Source organism: Mus pahari, chromosome 10 (genome assembly GCF_900095145.1).
Source record: "Mus pahari chromosome 10, PAHARI_EIJ_v1.1, whole genome shotgun sequence".
NCBI lineage: Eukaryota > Metazoa > Chordata > Mammalia > Rodentia > Muridae > Mus > Mus pahari.
The window spans coordinates 102,125,965-102,139,030 of NC_034599.1; the positions used below are offsets into that span (position 1 = coordinate 102,125,965).

The 13,066-nt window shown below is 44.5% G+C and overlaps 2 protein-coding genes across 9 annotated transcripts in view; one reads left to right on the forward strand and one right to left on the reverse strand.

The window, feature by feature from the left end:
• The window catches only part of Arih2 (ariadne RBR E3 ubiquitin protein ligase 2), a 49,853-nt gene extending 42,822 nt beyond the window's left edge, over positions 1–7,031 (reverse strand). For 3 of the 8 annotated variants that reach the window (XR_003844633.1, XM_021205975.2, XM_029543092.1), the window contains exons 1-3: positions 6,851–7,031; positions 3,154–3,217; positions 1,911–2,260 (exon numbers count right to left, since the gene is read on the reverse strand). Coding sequence is in view for 6 of the 8 variants with exons in the window: in XM_021205975.2 (XP_021061634.1) it covers positions 1,911–2,162 (252 nt within the window). In the remaining 2 variants the exon portion in view is untranslated. Of the gene's footprint in view, positions 1–1,910; positions 2,261–3,153; positions 3,218–5,159; positions 5,352–5,401; positions 6,713–6,850 lie in introns of those variants that run through there. The other 5 variants (XM_029543089.1, XM_029543088.1, XM_021205976.2 and 2 more) reach the window with 5 other exon arrangements.
• LOC110327201 (translation initiation factor IF-2-like) lies at positions 5,958–8,249 on the forward strand. Its single transcript, XM_021205979.2, has 2 exons — positions 5,958–6,002; positions 6,204–8,249. Exon 2 carries the CDS (start codon positions 6,389–6,391, stop codon positions 6,818–6,820), a length of 432 nt encoding a protein of 143 aa, XP_021061638.1. The 5' UTR covers positions 5,958–6,002; positions 6,204–6,388; the 3' UTR covers positions 6,821–8,249.
• Positions 8,250–13,066: the final 4,817 nt, after the last annotated feature.

The following is a 13,066-nucleotide window of genomic DNA, read 5'->3' on the forward strand; positions in this document are numbered from 1 at the left end:
ACTCCAGAAGAGGGTGTCAGATCTTGTTACAGATGGTTGTGAGCCACCATGTGGTTGCTGGGATTTGAACTCAGGACCTTTGGAAGAGCAGTTGGGCGTTCTTACCCACTGAGCCATTTCACCAGCCCCTCAGGGCTCTTTATTATGTGGATTACTGCTGTACTTTTCACTGAGTGACTCTCCTTGAGAGCCCCTAGGGCACAGGTTGAGACCACACTTGTGACCAAACAATACAGGTATATGGCATGTGGGGTTTGATGGAATTTTTTTTATTATTATTTTTATTTCATTTTATTTATTTATTTATTTTTGAGACAGGGTCTCACTTTGTAACTTTGGTTGGCATTGAACTCAGAGATCAAACTGCTTCAGGCAGGGTGTATATAATACCACCACACCCAGCTTTGAAAACTTTTGAGGAGGACCAGGAAAATGTTGGTCAGGACTGTATGTATCCCATGCTGGCTTCAAACAAATTATGTAGTTTAGGGTGATACTGAACTGATTCTGCCTCTACCTCCCAACTGCTGGGATTAAAGGACTGCAGGACCATGCACAAGCCCGTAGGATTTTTATTTTTTATTTTTTTGGTTTTTCGAGACAGGGTTTCTCTGTGTAGCCCTGGCTGTCCTGGAACTCACTTTGAAAACCAGGTTGGCCTCGAACTCAGAAATCCACCTGCCTCTGCCCCCGAATGCTGGGATTAAAGGCATGCGCCACCACGCCTGGCTAAGCCCATAGGATTTTTATGCTGGATATCAGACATTATATACAACAATCTTTTCTAGAAATTCATACATGATACATATGGGTATTTCCTTTAAATAACTATAAGAAAATCTGGTTGGCATGTCTTGTTTTCTTTAGTTATTTGGTTATTTTTTGAGACAGTCTTGTATAGCATCAGCCAGCTTTGAACTCACTGTTAAGCCTGGGACCCTGAATTTACTTTGATCTGTCCACTGGCACCTTCCCCATGGGATTGTAGATGATGCATCATCATGCCTAGCCTACCATTCCTCCCAAATTTCAGTGGGCATTATTTGGGGTAGAGGAGCATGTGCAACACAATACACTCAGAATCAGAGGACAGCTCTCCTTCCACCTTTCTCTGTGCTCCAGAGTGACCTGAGGTGGTCAGGCTGTGTACAAGGCCAGGGCTTCTACCTGCTGAGCCCCACTGACCCTCAGTGCAATCCAGCAAAACTGAAAGGTAATTCATGAAGCAAAGTCAACAAAATAGTAAAGAAGATAAATGCCCTCATTCACATTTTGGTGAACATCTTGAAAAGAAAGCATACTGGGAAAATGTCTAAGCATTTAGAAGCATTTAGGTAGCCAAAAGGCAATAACCGGCCTGAGATGCAAGATTCAAAAAGGATGCTGGTCTAAGTGGTAAACAAAACAAAGCAGCCAACCACTCTTCTGGAATAACTGAGTCCAGTCGCTTTTTAAATATTTATACTGATACCCCGGATTGTAAACTCTGAGAACTGTTTTTATGAAAACTGTCAAAACAGATAACCACCAGTACACCTGAAACTGGAAGGCACTGATCATGGCAAAACAGGGGATCTGGATACTTTTACCAAGGTTTTATCAAACAGCTGTAGAAACGACAGTGGTTCAGATACACATCATTTCATCAAAACTCATAGACCTCACTTCTGAAACTGAGCTCGTTTGTCACATAACTTCTGATCTTAAATTTATTCTCTACCTCCTTTTACCCTGGACACGTTTATATTTTAAAACAAGTAAATGTGACAAAATATCCAAATGATGTGATACATACATAGGTCTGAGTTTCAAGCTACAAGACGATTCAATCAGTATATAAGAGTGATTAACAACAGACCATCCTTCAGTTTCATCTGAGAGATTACATTTGAACTGGCATAACAACTCACCTTTAAGACAGAGGCTAAGCTGGTCATGTGTTCATGGAGGGCGCCCTCAGACTCCTTATAGGTCAAGCAAGTGAACTGATACTCTTCGGGATCAAAAGCATCAGCCCCCTGCTGCTCCACATCACTGGCTACTCCCACATAGTAGTCCTCTATGTCCCCAGGGTCCTCTTCCTCTTCTTCCTCTTCCTCACAGTTTGGGTCATAGTCCTCTTCATTGCTGTCAGATCCTTGGCTGTTCATGTCCACGGACATCTTAACATCCAGCAAAGTTGCAGATCAGGAAAGCAGTTGCTTTTTCCCCTACCCCCAACTTTTATCGTTTTCCCAAATGCATTAGCGGTTACTGTCTTCTAAGAGAAAGGAAAAAAAAGTATTACTATCTCTCTATGAACAATTAAAGTGGAACTCATTCAACTATCAGAATATCCAAGCCCTAGCCCTGCTCCCACAATAGTTTATCTCAATTCTTCCCAACCCCTCACCCCACAAGACAGGGGTTCTAGGTGTAACTCTGGCTGTTCTAGAACTCTCCTGCGGCTGCCTCTAAGTCCTGAATTCAATTCCCAGCAACCACATGGTGGCTCACAACCATCCGTAATGAGATCTGATGCCCTCTTCTGGTGTGTCTGAAGACAGCTATAGTGTACTTATATATAACAATAAATCTCTTTTAAAAAATTAAAGCCGGGCTGGTGAGGTGGCTCAGTGGGTAAGAGCACCCGACTGCTCTTCCGAAGGTCCGGAGTTCAAATCCCAGCAACCACATGGTGGCTCATAACCATCCGTAACAAGATCTGATGCCCTCTTCTGGAGTGTCTGAAGACAGCTATAGTGTNCTTACATATAATAAATAAATAAATCTTAAAAAAAAAAAAAATTAAAGCCAGCCAGGCAGTGGTGGCACACACCTTTAATCCCAGCACTTGGGAGGCAGAGGCAGGCAGATTTCTGAGTTTGAGGCCAGCCTGGTCTATAGAGAGAGTTCCAGGACAGCCAGGACTAAACAGAGAAACCCTGTCTCAAAAAAAAAAAAAAAGAATTAAAACCATGCACCACCCAGCCCAGCTTCCTATCTCAATTCTAGTTTCTTTTAGGACCCTTCCCACTCCCCTGACTATGTTTATCAAGGGAAATCCTTCCACCAAGAGACAGAAACCCACAGATAAAGGCACATTGCCTCCAAGCCTGAAATTAATTCAAACCCAATACCAACATTACAAAGTTAAGAAAATGTTTAAATCACCTGTAATGTTTAAAGATCTTTCCTGTAGATATCACCCAAACTGTCTTTGTCATAGGATTTCCATCTGAAATGAAAAGAGATAATATTCATATTTTTAGAACTGACACCCTGCTTTCTCAAGTTTATTGTTTTTTGTTTAAGAGAGGGTCTCACCACATAATGACTGTCTTGCAATTCTATCAACCAAGCTGACCTTGAACTCAGAGAACCACCTGAGCTATGGCTGACCTGGAACTGTGTACACCAAGCTGGCCTTGAACTCACAGAAATCAGACTGTCTCTGCCTCTCGAGTGCAGGGATTAAACATATGCACCACATGTCCAACCCTGTGTTACTTTTTGGGACAAAGTCTTAAGTTGACTAGCTAGCCTAAAACTCACCTTATTTGAGGCCCAGTTTGTATTACCAATGTATAAACCCAGCTAGTTGGCCTAAGAACTGCCAGAGTCTCCTGTCTCCACCTCCCACAGTTGCGTAGGAATACCGGAATTACACACTTCAGTGCCTAGGCTTACATGGTGGCACACGCTTGTAATCCTAGAACTTGTGAGGTGGAAGGAGGATCAAGGCCATCAAAACACCTCAACTTTACAATAAAAATGCACCCAATTAGGCAATAATAATATTCATCTCCAACTTTACTCTGTGACCATGAACATAAGCTACTCCTGGAACACTGTCCATGAATGGAACAGAGTGGGAATTCTGAGTGCTTGTAAGAAAACTCCTAGAAAATAGATTCTTATGACCTCAGTTTCTTCACAGCACGGAACTGTTCTTGGAATGTGTTCTTCTGTTCTCCCAAGTGTAACTTCTTAACAGTTTATTCTTTATTGTTTGTTGTTACTCAATTAAATGTGTAAACTATCCACATTTGGCTGGTCCTTGTGATCTTACTCATATGGTTTCTCTTAACCCTCAGAGTATAAATTATTCAGAGTATAAATGCTCTGAATAAAGTTGGCTACTTATCTACCTTTAAAAAAAAAAGATTTATTACCATATGTAAGTTCATTGTAGCTGTCTTCAGACACCCCAGAAGAGGGAGTCAGATTCCATTACGGGTTTTGAGCCACCGTGTGGTTGCTGGAGTTTGAACTCAGGACCTTTGGAAGAGCAGTCAGTGCTCTTAACCACTGAGCCATCTCTCCAGCCCCTAAAGTTGGCTATTTAATGAAACTTTTGTCTTGCTCATTTATCAGGTCCCACTGATTCTACCATACCCAGTTACCTCATATTACAAAGGCCACCTGGTTGTTCTAGACACATGGATCTTACTATACAAGACTGGTAAAATATTAATTTTTTTCATGTTTATTGCTCTTTTCTTTAGGATTTCTTGGACAACCAGAACTTGTAACTGCCAAAGAATACTTCAATTATAGATAGGAAAATACAAATTAATTAAAAATCAAAACGGCGTGGTGGCGCACACCTTTAATCCCAGCACTTGGGAGTCAGAGGCCAGCCTGGTCTACAGAGTGAGTTCCAGGACAGCCAGAGCTACACAGAGAAACCCTGTCTCGAAAAAAAACAAAACAAAACAAATTCAAAGTCCGAACAAATAGCATGGAAAATTATTTCCCAAATAATGGAATAGCCAGACATGGTAGTACACCAGGGAGGAAAAAGCAGGTGGGTCTCAGTTTGAAGCACTGATCTACAGTGCTAGTTCCAGGACAGCCAGGGCTACAGAGGGGAAAGAAAAAAAAAAGGAGGGGGGGAATGGGCTTACAATGGCCAGGTGATGTGGTGCAAATCTACACCTTTAATTCCAGAATTTGGGAAGCCAAAGACTGGTAAATACAATGAGTTGCATGGTGAGATGCTGTCTCAGAGGCTTACAAATGAAGCTGGGATTGATAATGGTGAAGTATCTTGTCTAGGATCACACAAAGTCAACTAGCAGAAGCAGCAGCAGAATTCTACTCTACGCAGACTCTAGCCATCACTTTCAGGAAGCCTGATTTAAAGCTACAGAAATCTCACTAACTAAAGAGCATACCCTTTCAAATTCTGATTTCTCCTTAGGATCTGTCCAGAACATAGCTCACAGCTTTTCCACCAACCAAATATCCAAGTAGATGGGAATTCAGGTTCTTTAAAAGAATTGACTCTTTCATATACTTCCTGGTGTTCTAGATTCAGATCTAAATAAAGCTTTTTTAAAATAAAAATTTTAAAAACACACATATTTTTGATACAAGGTCTCACTATGATGACCAGGCTGTCTGTCCTCAAACTCACAGATCACAGCCTCCTGAATGCGGAGACTAAAGGTGAGTGGAACCATTAGGCTCTGTTAAGAGATTCCAGAAGGAACGCTGGCCTTGCTGAGCTTGGTGGCATATTCTGGGATCCCCAACTTAGGAGTGTCAGCAGGAGGATCAAAACTGGGAGACACTGTCTCAAAATACAAGCACACAAGAAAACTGAGTCCTGGCTTTGTTCAAAGGGCCAATGTGTTATCTTCTTATTCAAGTATTCAAGATGTAAAACACGACTGTGTCTCAGAGAGGAATGGTACAAAATTAGCACTTTTTCCAAGCGTCAGAGTCATCTTCAAAAAAAACTGCCACTCATTTTGAGCTGGTTTCCAAGACATGGCCACATACAAAAGGATACAGATCTTTTAGTTTGAAGTTGTCAGGAACACAAAAATTTGGCTAATCTCACAGATGTTTAACTCCAGTTGTAACACTTGGCCCTCAGTAGTCATTTATTAACTGCATTTCGAAGAAAACTTCTTGGCTGAAAAATATGAATCAGCAACTTGTTTAAAAACTCAGCAGCGTCCCGGGCGCGGTAGTGCAAGCCTTCAATTCCAGCACTTGAGAAGCAGAAGCAGGTGAGTTCGAGTTCAGCCTACACAGTGAGTTCCTTGACAGCCATGACTATGTAGAGACAGTGTCTAAAAACAACTCGACACCGCATCTGTCCTAATAATGGCACGTAGCCGCCGATTACATGGAGTTATTTAAAGTTAGTTTACTTAAAAAAGTCAAATGTAGTTTCTCAGATATACTAACTACATGTCAACACCAAACAGCCGTGTGTGGCTTAATGGCTACCATACTGAACCAGCAAAGGTCTAGAACGTGTTCGTCGCCGACAGAAAGTTCTACGAGACAGAGGAACAAACAGAACTAAGGCGAGCTCGTCCGAGAACACCACCGCCGCCTCTCTTGAGGCTAGACCAGTGGCGTCGGGCGTGACCGGCCGCACGTCTCTGCGATGCGCCCCGGTCTTCGCGCGGACACGGAACCCACGCGCGGGGAGACCCTTTCCCCGGGACGGGCGTTAACAAACAGTGCGGCCGGTGCTGCCAAAGCTCCCAACCACCACGGAAACGGGGAACCTCCGAGGCGGTGCGTTCGCCTGGAGCGCCCAGAAGGGCAGGCCCGAGCGCACCCGAGCCGGCCCGCGGGCCAGAGGCGCTGGCCTCCGACCTTTCGGGGAGCCAAAGAGCCAACGAGGAAGAGGAACCCAGGAGAGACGCCGGGCGCCCCCCGACGCCGGCTGTCGCCTCCGGGAGTGCCTATCAGTCGGCGGGGAACGTCGGGACCTGGGACGGCCCGGCCTCGCAAGCGGCGGCGAAGGCGGAGCCCCGACCGCGCCGGAGAAGCGCGCGGGGATCCCCCCCCCCCGGCGGCCAGTCAAGAGTAAACAAGGCCTCGACTCCCGCCGCGCACTTACCGGGAGCCGCGACCTCGCGGCCGCTGAGCCCAGGCCGGCCGGACCAGGTCAAGCCGGACCAAACGAGGCGGACGGAGGCGTAGCGGCAGCGGAGGCGGCCGGCGGACGCGGCTCAGGCCCCGCGCAGCTTCCTCCGGCAGAGCCGTCCCCCGCAGCTCCGGAAGTGGTCTGCGCCGCGCGTCACTTCCGGTAGGGGTCGGCCTGCGGTCGCCGGGGAGGCTCCCAAGGCTTCTGACGATTGCGTAGTCGCTAGGAATCGCTTCCTCGCCGTCCTCTAGCGAGAGCCGCTGGGCGGAACTAGTGAGCGTTCGCTTTTGAAGGAATGATCGAGGCTTTTTTTTCCCCCTGCGTTATAGCCTACCAGCCAGCGTCTTTATTCGATAGATAGTTTTAGGTTTTCTCGCGTGTATTTTGTGTGTGTTGCACGGCTCGCGTGCAGAGAGGTCAAAGGACAATTTTCCGGGATCAGTTTTCCTCCTCCCACCATGTGGGTTTCAAACACTTGTCAGGCTTGGCAGTACGCGCTTTTTACCCACTGAGCCATCCATCAGGCCCTTAGTTGAGATATTTTTAGCTTTTTTTTTTCCTGACCAGACGTCTCCCCACTTCACGGTTTATACTCTGACGTACAGCGTGAGAAGACATTCTGGCAACACTGGAGAGGTAAAAGGATCATAGTTTCCGGGCAACTATGGTTTGACATGAGCCATACTCGGAATTTCTACGTACTTGAGGAGGAAGTTCTGGCCCATGAGCATCAGACTTCAGTTTCTGTGACACTACCCCTCTAGCCACCCACTTCTCCGACTTCCACTCACCTTCACGATGGGTATTTTTTGTTTGGTGTGGTTGTATTTTGAAGCAACTCACTATATAGCCAGGGCTGGTTTGCCTTGCTAGATTACCAGACCCAGCGATTCATACATCGTAAGTGTTTCGCTACACAACTTCTACCCACAATATAGACTGCATTAGGACTCCAGTCCCTTTCTAGTACTGGTCACCAAGCCTTGTTGTGGACTGATAGGAGGCTCACTCAAGTAGCAGCTCCATCGACATGTTAGTTAATACTGGAGTGAAGCCAGAGGTGCTGTGAGGTAAATAAATGTTCGTGCAAATCTGTAGATAACCTATTTCTACCTTTTCTGGAGTGTATGTATTGGTATTCAAGACACCCGGAAAAATGAGGCAGAAAGAAAAAAAAGACTGTATAATTGCCTCTTTTATGTAATTCTTGGAAAAAATATAACTGAGGAGACTTGGGAGTTGACTGGGCCATTAAGAGCTCTTGCTGTGCCCTCCAGAAACCTGAAGTCCATTCCATTCAGTCCAGTCTATTGATAATGTCCTGTAACTCCAGCTCCAAGGGATCTGAAGCCCTCTTCGAACCTCGCACACACATACTCATAAACAAAAAATTTAAAAAAAAATTTTTTTGAGAAAAGGTATCACTATGTATCCCTGGATAACCTGAAGCTCTATACAGACCTAAAACTTACAAACTCACATGTGTGCAGCCATATAATCTACTTAAAATATATATAAATTTGGGTCATGAATCAAAATCAGGGGTAATCAAATGTTGAAAGTCTCTAATCTAGAGTAAGAATTAATAGCACTTGGGGGGGGGCAAAGGCTAGGGAAATCACTGAAAGTTCCAGGTCAACCTGGTCTACATAAGTTTCAGGCTGCCCAGCAAGGGCATACTCAGTAATTATCTTTTACATACGTACATACATGTCTTTTAAATTACATACTCAGTAATTATCTTTAATTAAAAAAAAAAAGTAGCTGGGCAGTGGTGGCACATGCCTTTAATCCTAGCACTTGGGAGGCAGAGGCAGGTGGATTTCTGAGTTCGAGGCCAGCCTGGTTTACAGAGTGAGTTCCAGGATAGCCAGGGCTACACAGAGAAACCCTGTCTCAAAAAACCAAAAACAGGGCTGGTGAGATGGCTCAGTGGGTAAGAGCATCCGACTGCTCTTCCAAAGGTCCGGAGTTCAAATCCCAGCAACCACATGGTGGCTCATAACCATCCGTAACAAGATCTGACTCCCTCTTCTGGAGTGTCTGAAGACAGCTACAGTGTACTTACATATAATAAATAAATAAAATCTTTAAAAAAAAACCAAAAACAAACAACAACAAAAAACTGTGCCACTTGCTCTTACAGAGAAGATTCACTTCAATTGATAAAATGTCTCCATTAAATTGGCCTGTAAGCAAGACATTTTCTTGATTAATGATTGATGTGGGAGGGTCCAGCCCACTATCAACAGTGCCATCCCTGAATGGGTGGTCCTGGTAGTATAAGATCGGAAACTAAAGCTAGGCAGTGGTGGCACATGCCTTTAATCCTAGCACTTAGGAGGCAGAGGTAGATAGAGATAGAGCTCTGAGTTCCAGCAAGGCCAGCCTGGTCTCTGAATCAAGTTCCAGGACAGCCAGAGCTACACAGAGAGACCACATCTGGAGAGAGAGAGAGAGAGAGAGAGAGAGAGAGAGAGAGAGAGAGAGAGAGAGAGAGAGAGCTAGCGAGCAATCACAATCCATGGGATCAAGCTAGTAAGCTGTGCTTTTCCCTTACCCCTGCTTAGGTTTCTGCCTCAAGTTCTTGCCCTAATTTCCTTCTATGAGGGACTATAAGCTAAAAGGTGAGATAAATTTTTTCCTCTTCAAATTGCTTTTAGTCATAGTCTTTATCACAGCAATAGACCGCAAATCTGGACAAGCCATGAACTTGGGTACTTGAGTTGACAAAACATATGCATGTAAGTCATGATGGTCCCTACGAAGGATCCAAATCATATTTCCTGCAAACTAGTTTCTAGCGATCACTTTGAGTTACAGGTAATAGATCCACTGCAGTGAGTACTAGAGGAACGGTCTGTCTGTAGAAGTCTTACACCTGCAAACTACAGAATATGGGTGCTCAGTTATCAAGTCCCATTTTATATGAGAGACCTCATGGAACCTTGGGTTTTGGTTTGAAGTCCCAGGACCAATTCCAAACCCGTTTCACTGAAGGTACCGTGGGACAGTTGTCCTCAGGATTCCAGTACCTGCCATGTGCACCCCCTGGATGGTGACTAAGAGCACTTGTGCTCTTTCCGGAGGACCTGAGTTCAGTTCCTAACACCCACATGTAGGTTCAGGACTGCCTTTTTCTAGCCTCCACAGGCTCAAGTGCAAATGTGGTACACACATACTCACAAACACTCACACACATACACATATTTTTCAAAAGTTTAGATTCACCCTCAAGCTCCAGTATGGCAAGGCAACATAAAATGGCTCACCTACAATCTCCTGAGCTTACATGTGCCATACCATAGGTACATATGGCTTTCCAGTGTCCTTGCAAAACACCAAGGTTTGAACCAACATCATGAAGTTCATCCCAGTTTTGTGGCATGATACTACCACCTTAAACCTGGCCAAGGTACCCAAAAAGCTGAATGAGGGCTATGAGCACCTGAGACATCACTACAAGAAAGCACATCTCCATTGTTCTGGAGAGATCTGCTCCAAATGACAGCTACTACTTAGTGATAGTTATATATGTGATAATAACAGGAAAAGCATATTAATAGCAGTAATCTTTCTGAAAATGATTTTCTCCTGGGCCTTGCCTATAGGAGCAAATCTGTCATGGATTATTTTAATCTGAGGCAAACCATCTCTGAAAGATTTCCTGCTAGTTATTAGCTTGTCCTATGGTGGCTCCTGACATGTGGTGTGTGTGTGTGTGTGTGTGTGTGTGTGTGTGTGTGTTTGGATCTCTAAGAGTTCAAGTCCAGCCTGGTTTATAAAGCAACTTCCAGCACAGCTAGGGCTACACAGAGAAACTCTGTCTCAAAAACAAAACAACAAAAAACTTTAAAAAAATTCAACCCCCTAAACAACATATATATAAAAATATACACATATACATACATATTCATATACAATGGGTAGAAGAAATGAGCAGGAGAAATTGCTCAGCACTTAAAAGCATTTACTACTTTTGTAGAAGACCTCGGTTTAATTCGCAGCATCCATATAGAAGCACACAGCTATCTGTAACTCCAGTTCCAGGGAGCTGATGCCTTCTACTGGCCTATACAGCATTTACATGCATGCATGTATGCAAAATAATGAAAAACACTGGTTTAAATTTCCTCTCCCCCCAAATGTGGTAGTGGCACATGGCACATCCCTTTAACCCCAGCACTGGAAAGGCAGAGACAATTGGATCTCTAGGAGTTCAAGGCCAGCTTGGTCTATAGAACAACCTCCAGCACAGCCAGGGCTACACAGAGAAACCCTGTCTTAAAAACACAACAACAACAAAAACCTTTTTAGAAATTCAAAAAACAGTGAGACTTGATCAAAACCCAAACAACAAAGACAGCCCCTGTTTAATCCTAGCAGTCCAGAGACTGAGAGAGAAGGATTACCAGGTCTTAGTCTGAGCCCAGCCTAAAACACATAGCAAGTATCAAGCCATCAGGGCTACATTATCTCAAAAATACCAAAACAAAACAAAAGCTCTACCTATGGATACAGGAAATGGTTCCTTCTGTAGGTCAGCAGCAAGGCCCTCTCCTGGTCTCTCAGACGAATAGTCTCTTGAACTGGGAGTAGAATCACCTGTGTTTAAGCCACTCCAATAAAACAATGAGGAAGAAACATAATTGAAGTAGACTAGTGGTCAGTCCGGAAGGGGCAGATTTGACAAAAGGATGCTCACAAAAGGAAGGCCTGGCTGTCAAAAGGGCATTTGCAGAAGCAGCTGATGCCTCCCGATGCACATAGCTGAGCTAGGATTAGGAGCAGCGGAGGGAGATTCAGCAACGTGGGCGTAGCCTCCATCTTGGCTTCCATCTAAGATACCAGCATAAGGATCAAGTCAGACAAAAAGGGTGGACCTGCCTTTGTGTGCACAAAGTCCCTCCCCTCCTAAAAACTAAACCATTAAGCCCCACTTTTCTCTTTGTTTCTTCCTTCCTTCCAAACACAGCAGCAACTGACTGTCTCTCGCTGGCTGTTCACTTTTTTTTTTTTTTTTTTTTTTGGGTTTTTTTCGAGACAGGGTTTCTCTGTATAGCCCTGGCTGTACTGGAACTCACTCTGTAGACCAGGCTGGCCTCGAACTCAGAAATTCGCCTGCCTCTGCCTCCCAAGTGCTGGGATTAAAGGTGTGTGCCAGCACTGCCCGGCTGTTCACTTTTTTGTTTGTTTGAGAAAAGGTCTCTGTAGTCCGGGCTGGCCTCAAACTCACAGTTGTTGTCTTTTCTGTCTCCCGATTGCTGGAATTAGAGACATGCGCTATCATACCTGGCCTGTTCAGGTTTTTTTTTCTTGTTGTTTTTAAGATTCATTTGATTGTTACGGGCCTGGAACCCATGTTTGATTGTGATTCCCAGCGTCCATGTACGTGGGTGTCTTACCTGCATGTACATATGTGCACCAAGTGTGTGCCTGGTGCCCAGAGAGGCCAGAAGGTTTTGGATCCACTGGAACTGGAGTTACAGACAGCTGTGAGCTGACTTGTGGGTGCTGGAAACTGGAACTAAACTCAGGTCTTCCAGAAGAGCAGCCAGTACTCTTAATTGCTAACTCATCTCTCCAGCCTGGCTGTTCATCTGCCACTGGTTGTCCTTCTGGAGAGCTTCAGGTGCCACCAATAACTAACAGTTACATCTAACAAGACTTTACATCTCTTCCCTTCACACACCATTTGGTCTTTTGGCCCTTGGATTCCAAAGTACCATCCTTTTTTTCTTCTTTGTTTCCTTCATGATAACAATAGTAATAATATATAATAATTATTCTCTGTCTTAGGGTTTCTGTTGTTGTGAAGAAACACCATGACCAAAAACAAGCAGGGGAGGAAAGGGTTTATTTGGCTTATACTTCTGTCTACACCATAGTCTATCATTGAAGGAAGCCAGGCCAGGAACTCAAACAGGTCAGGGTCAGGAGCCATAATGGGACAAGCTAATAACTAGCAGATAGTCATCCTGAAGTGGCGGGCCTCGGATTATTATATAACCTTCTACAGGGGAGTCATCATTAAGCAAGACTGTGAGGGACTCATTTTAGGAAAGATTCCGGCTATTAATATGCTTTTCCTCTTATTATTAAACACACGTAACAATCACTAAGCAGCAGCACACCCCTTTAGAGCAGATCTCTGCAGATCCACGAAGATGTATTGTCTTGTAGTGATGC

Excerpts from the sequence above, each read along its gene's own strand:
- LOC110327201 (XM_021205979.2), top strand. The coding sequence starts at position 6,389 with ATGCGCCCCGGTCTTCGCGCGGACACGGAACCCACGCGCGGGGAGACC.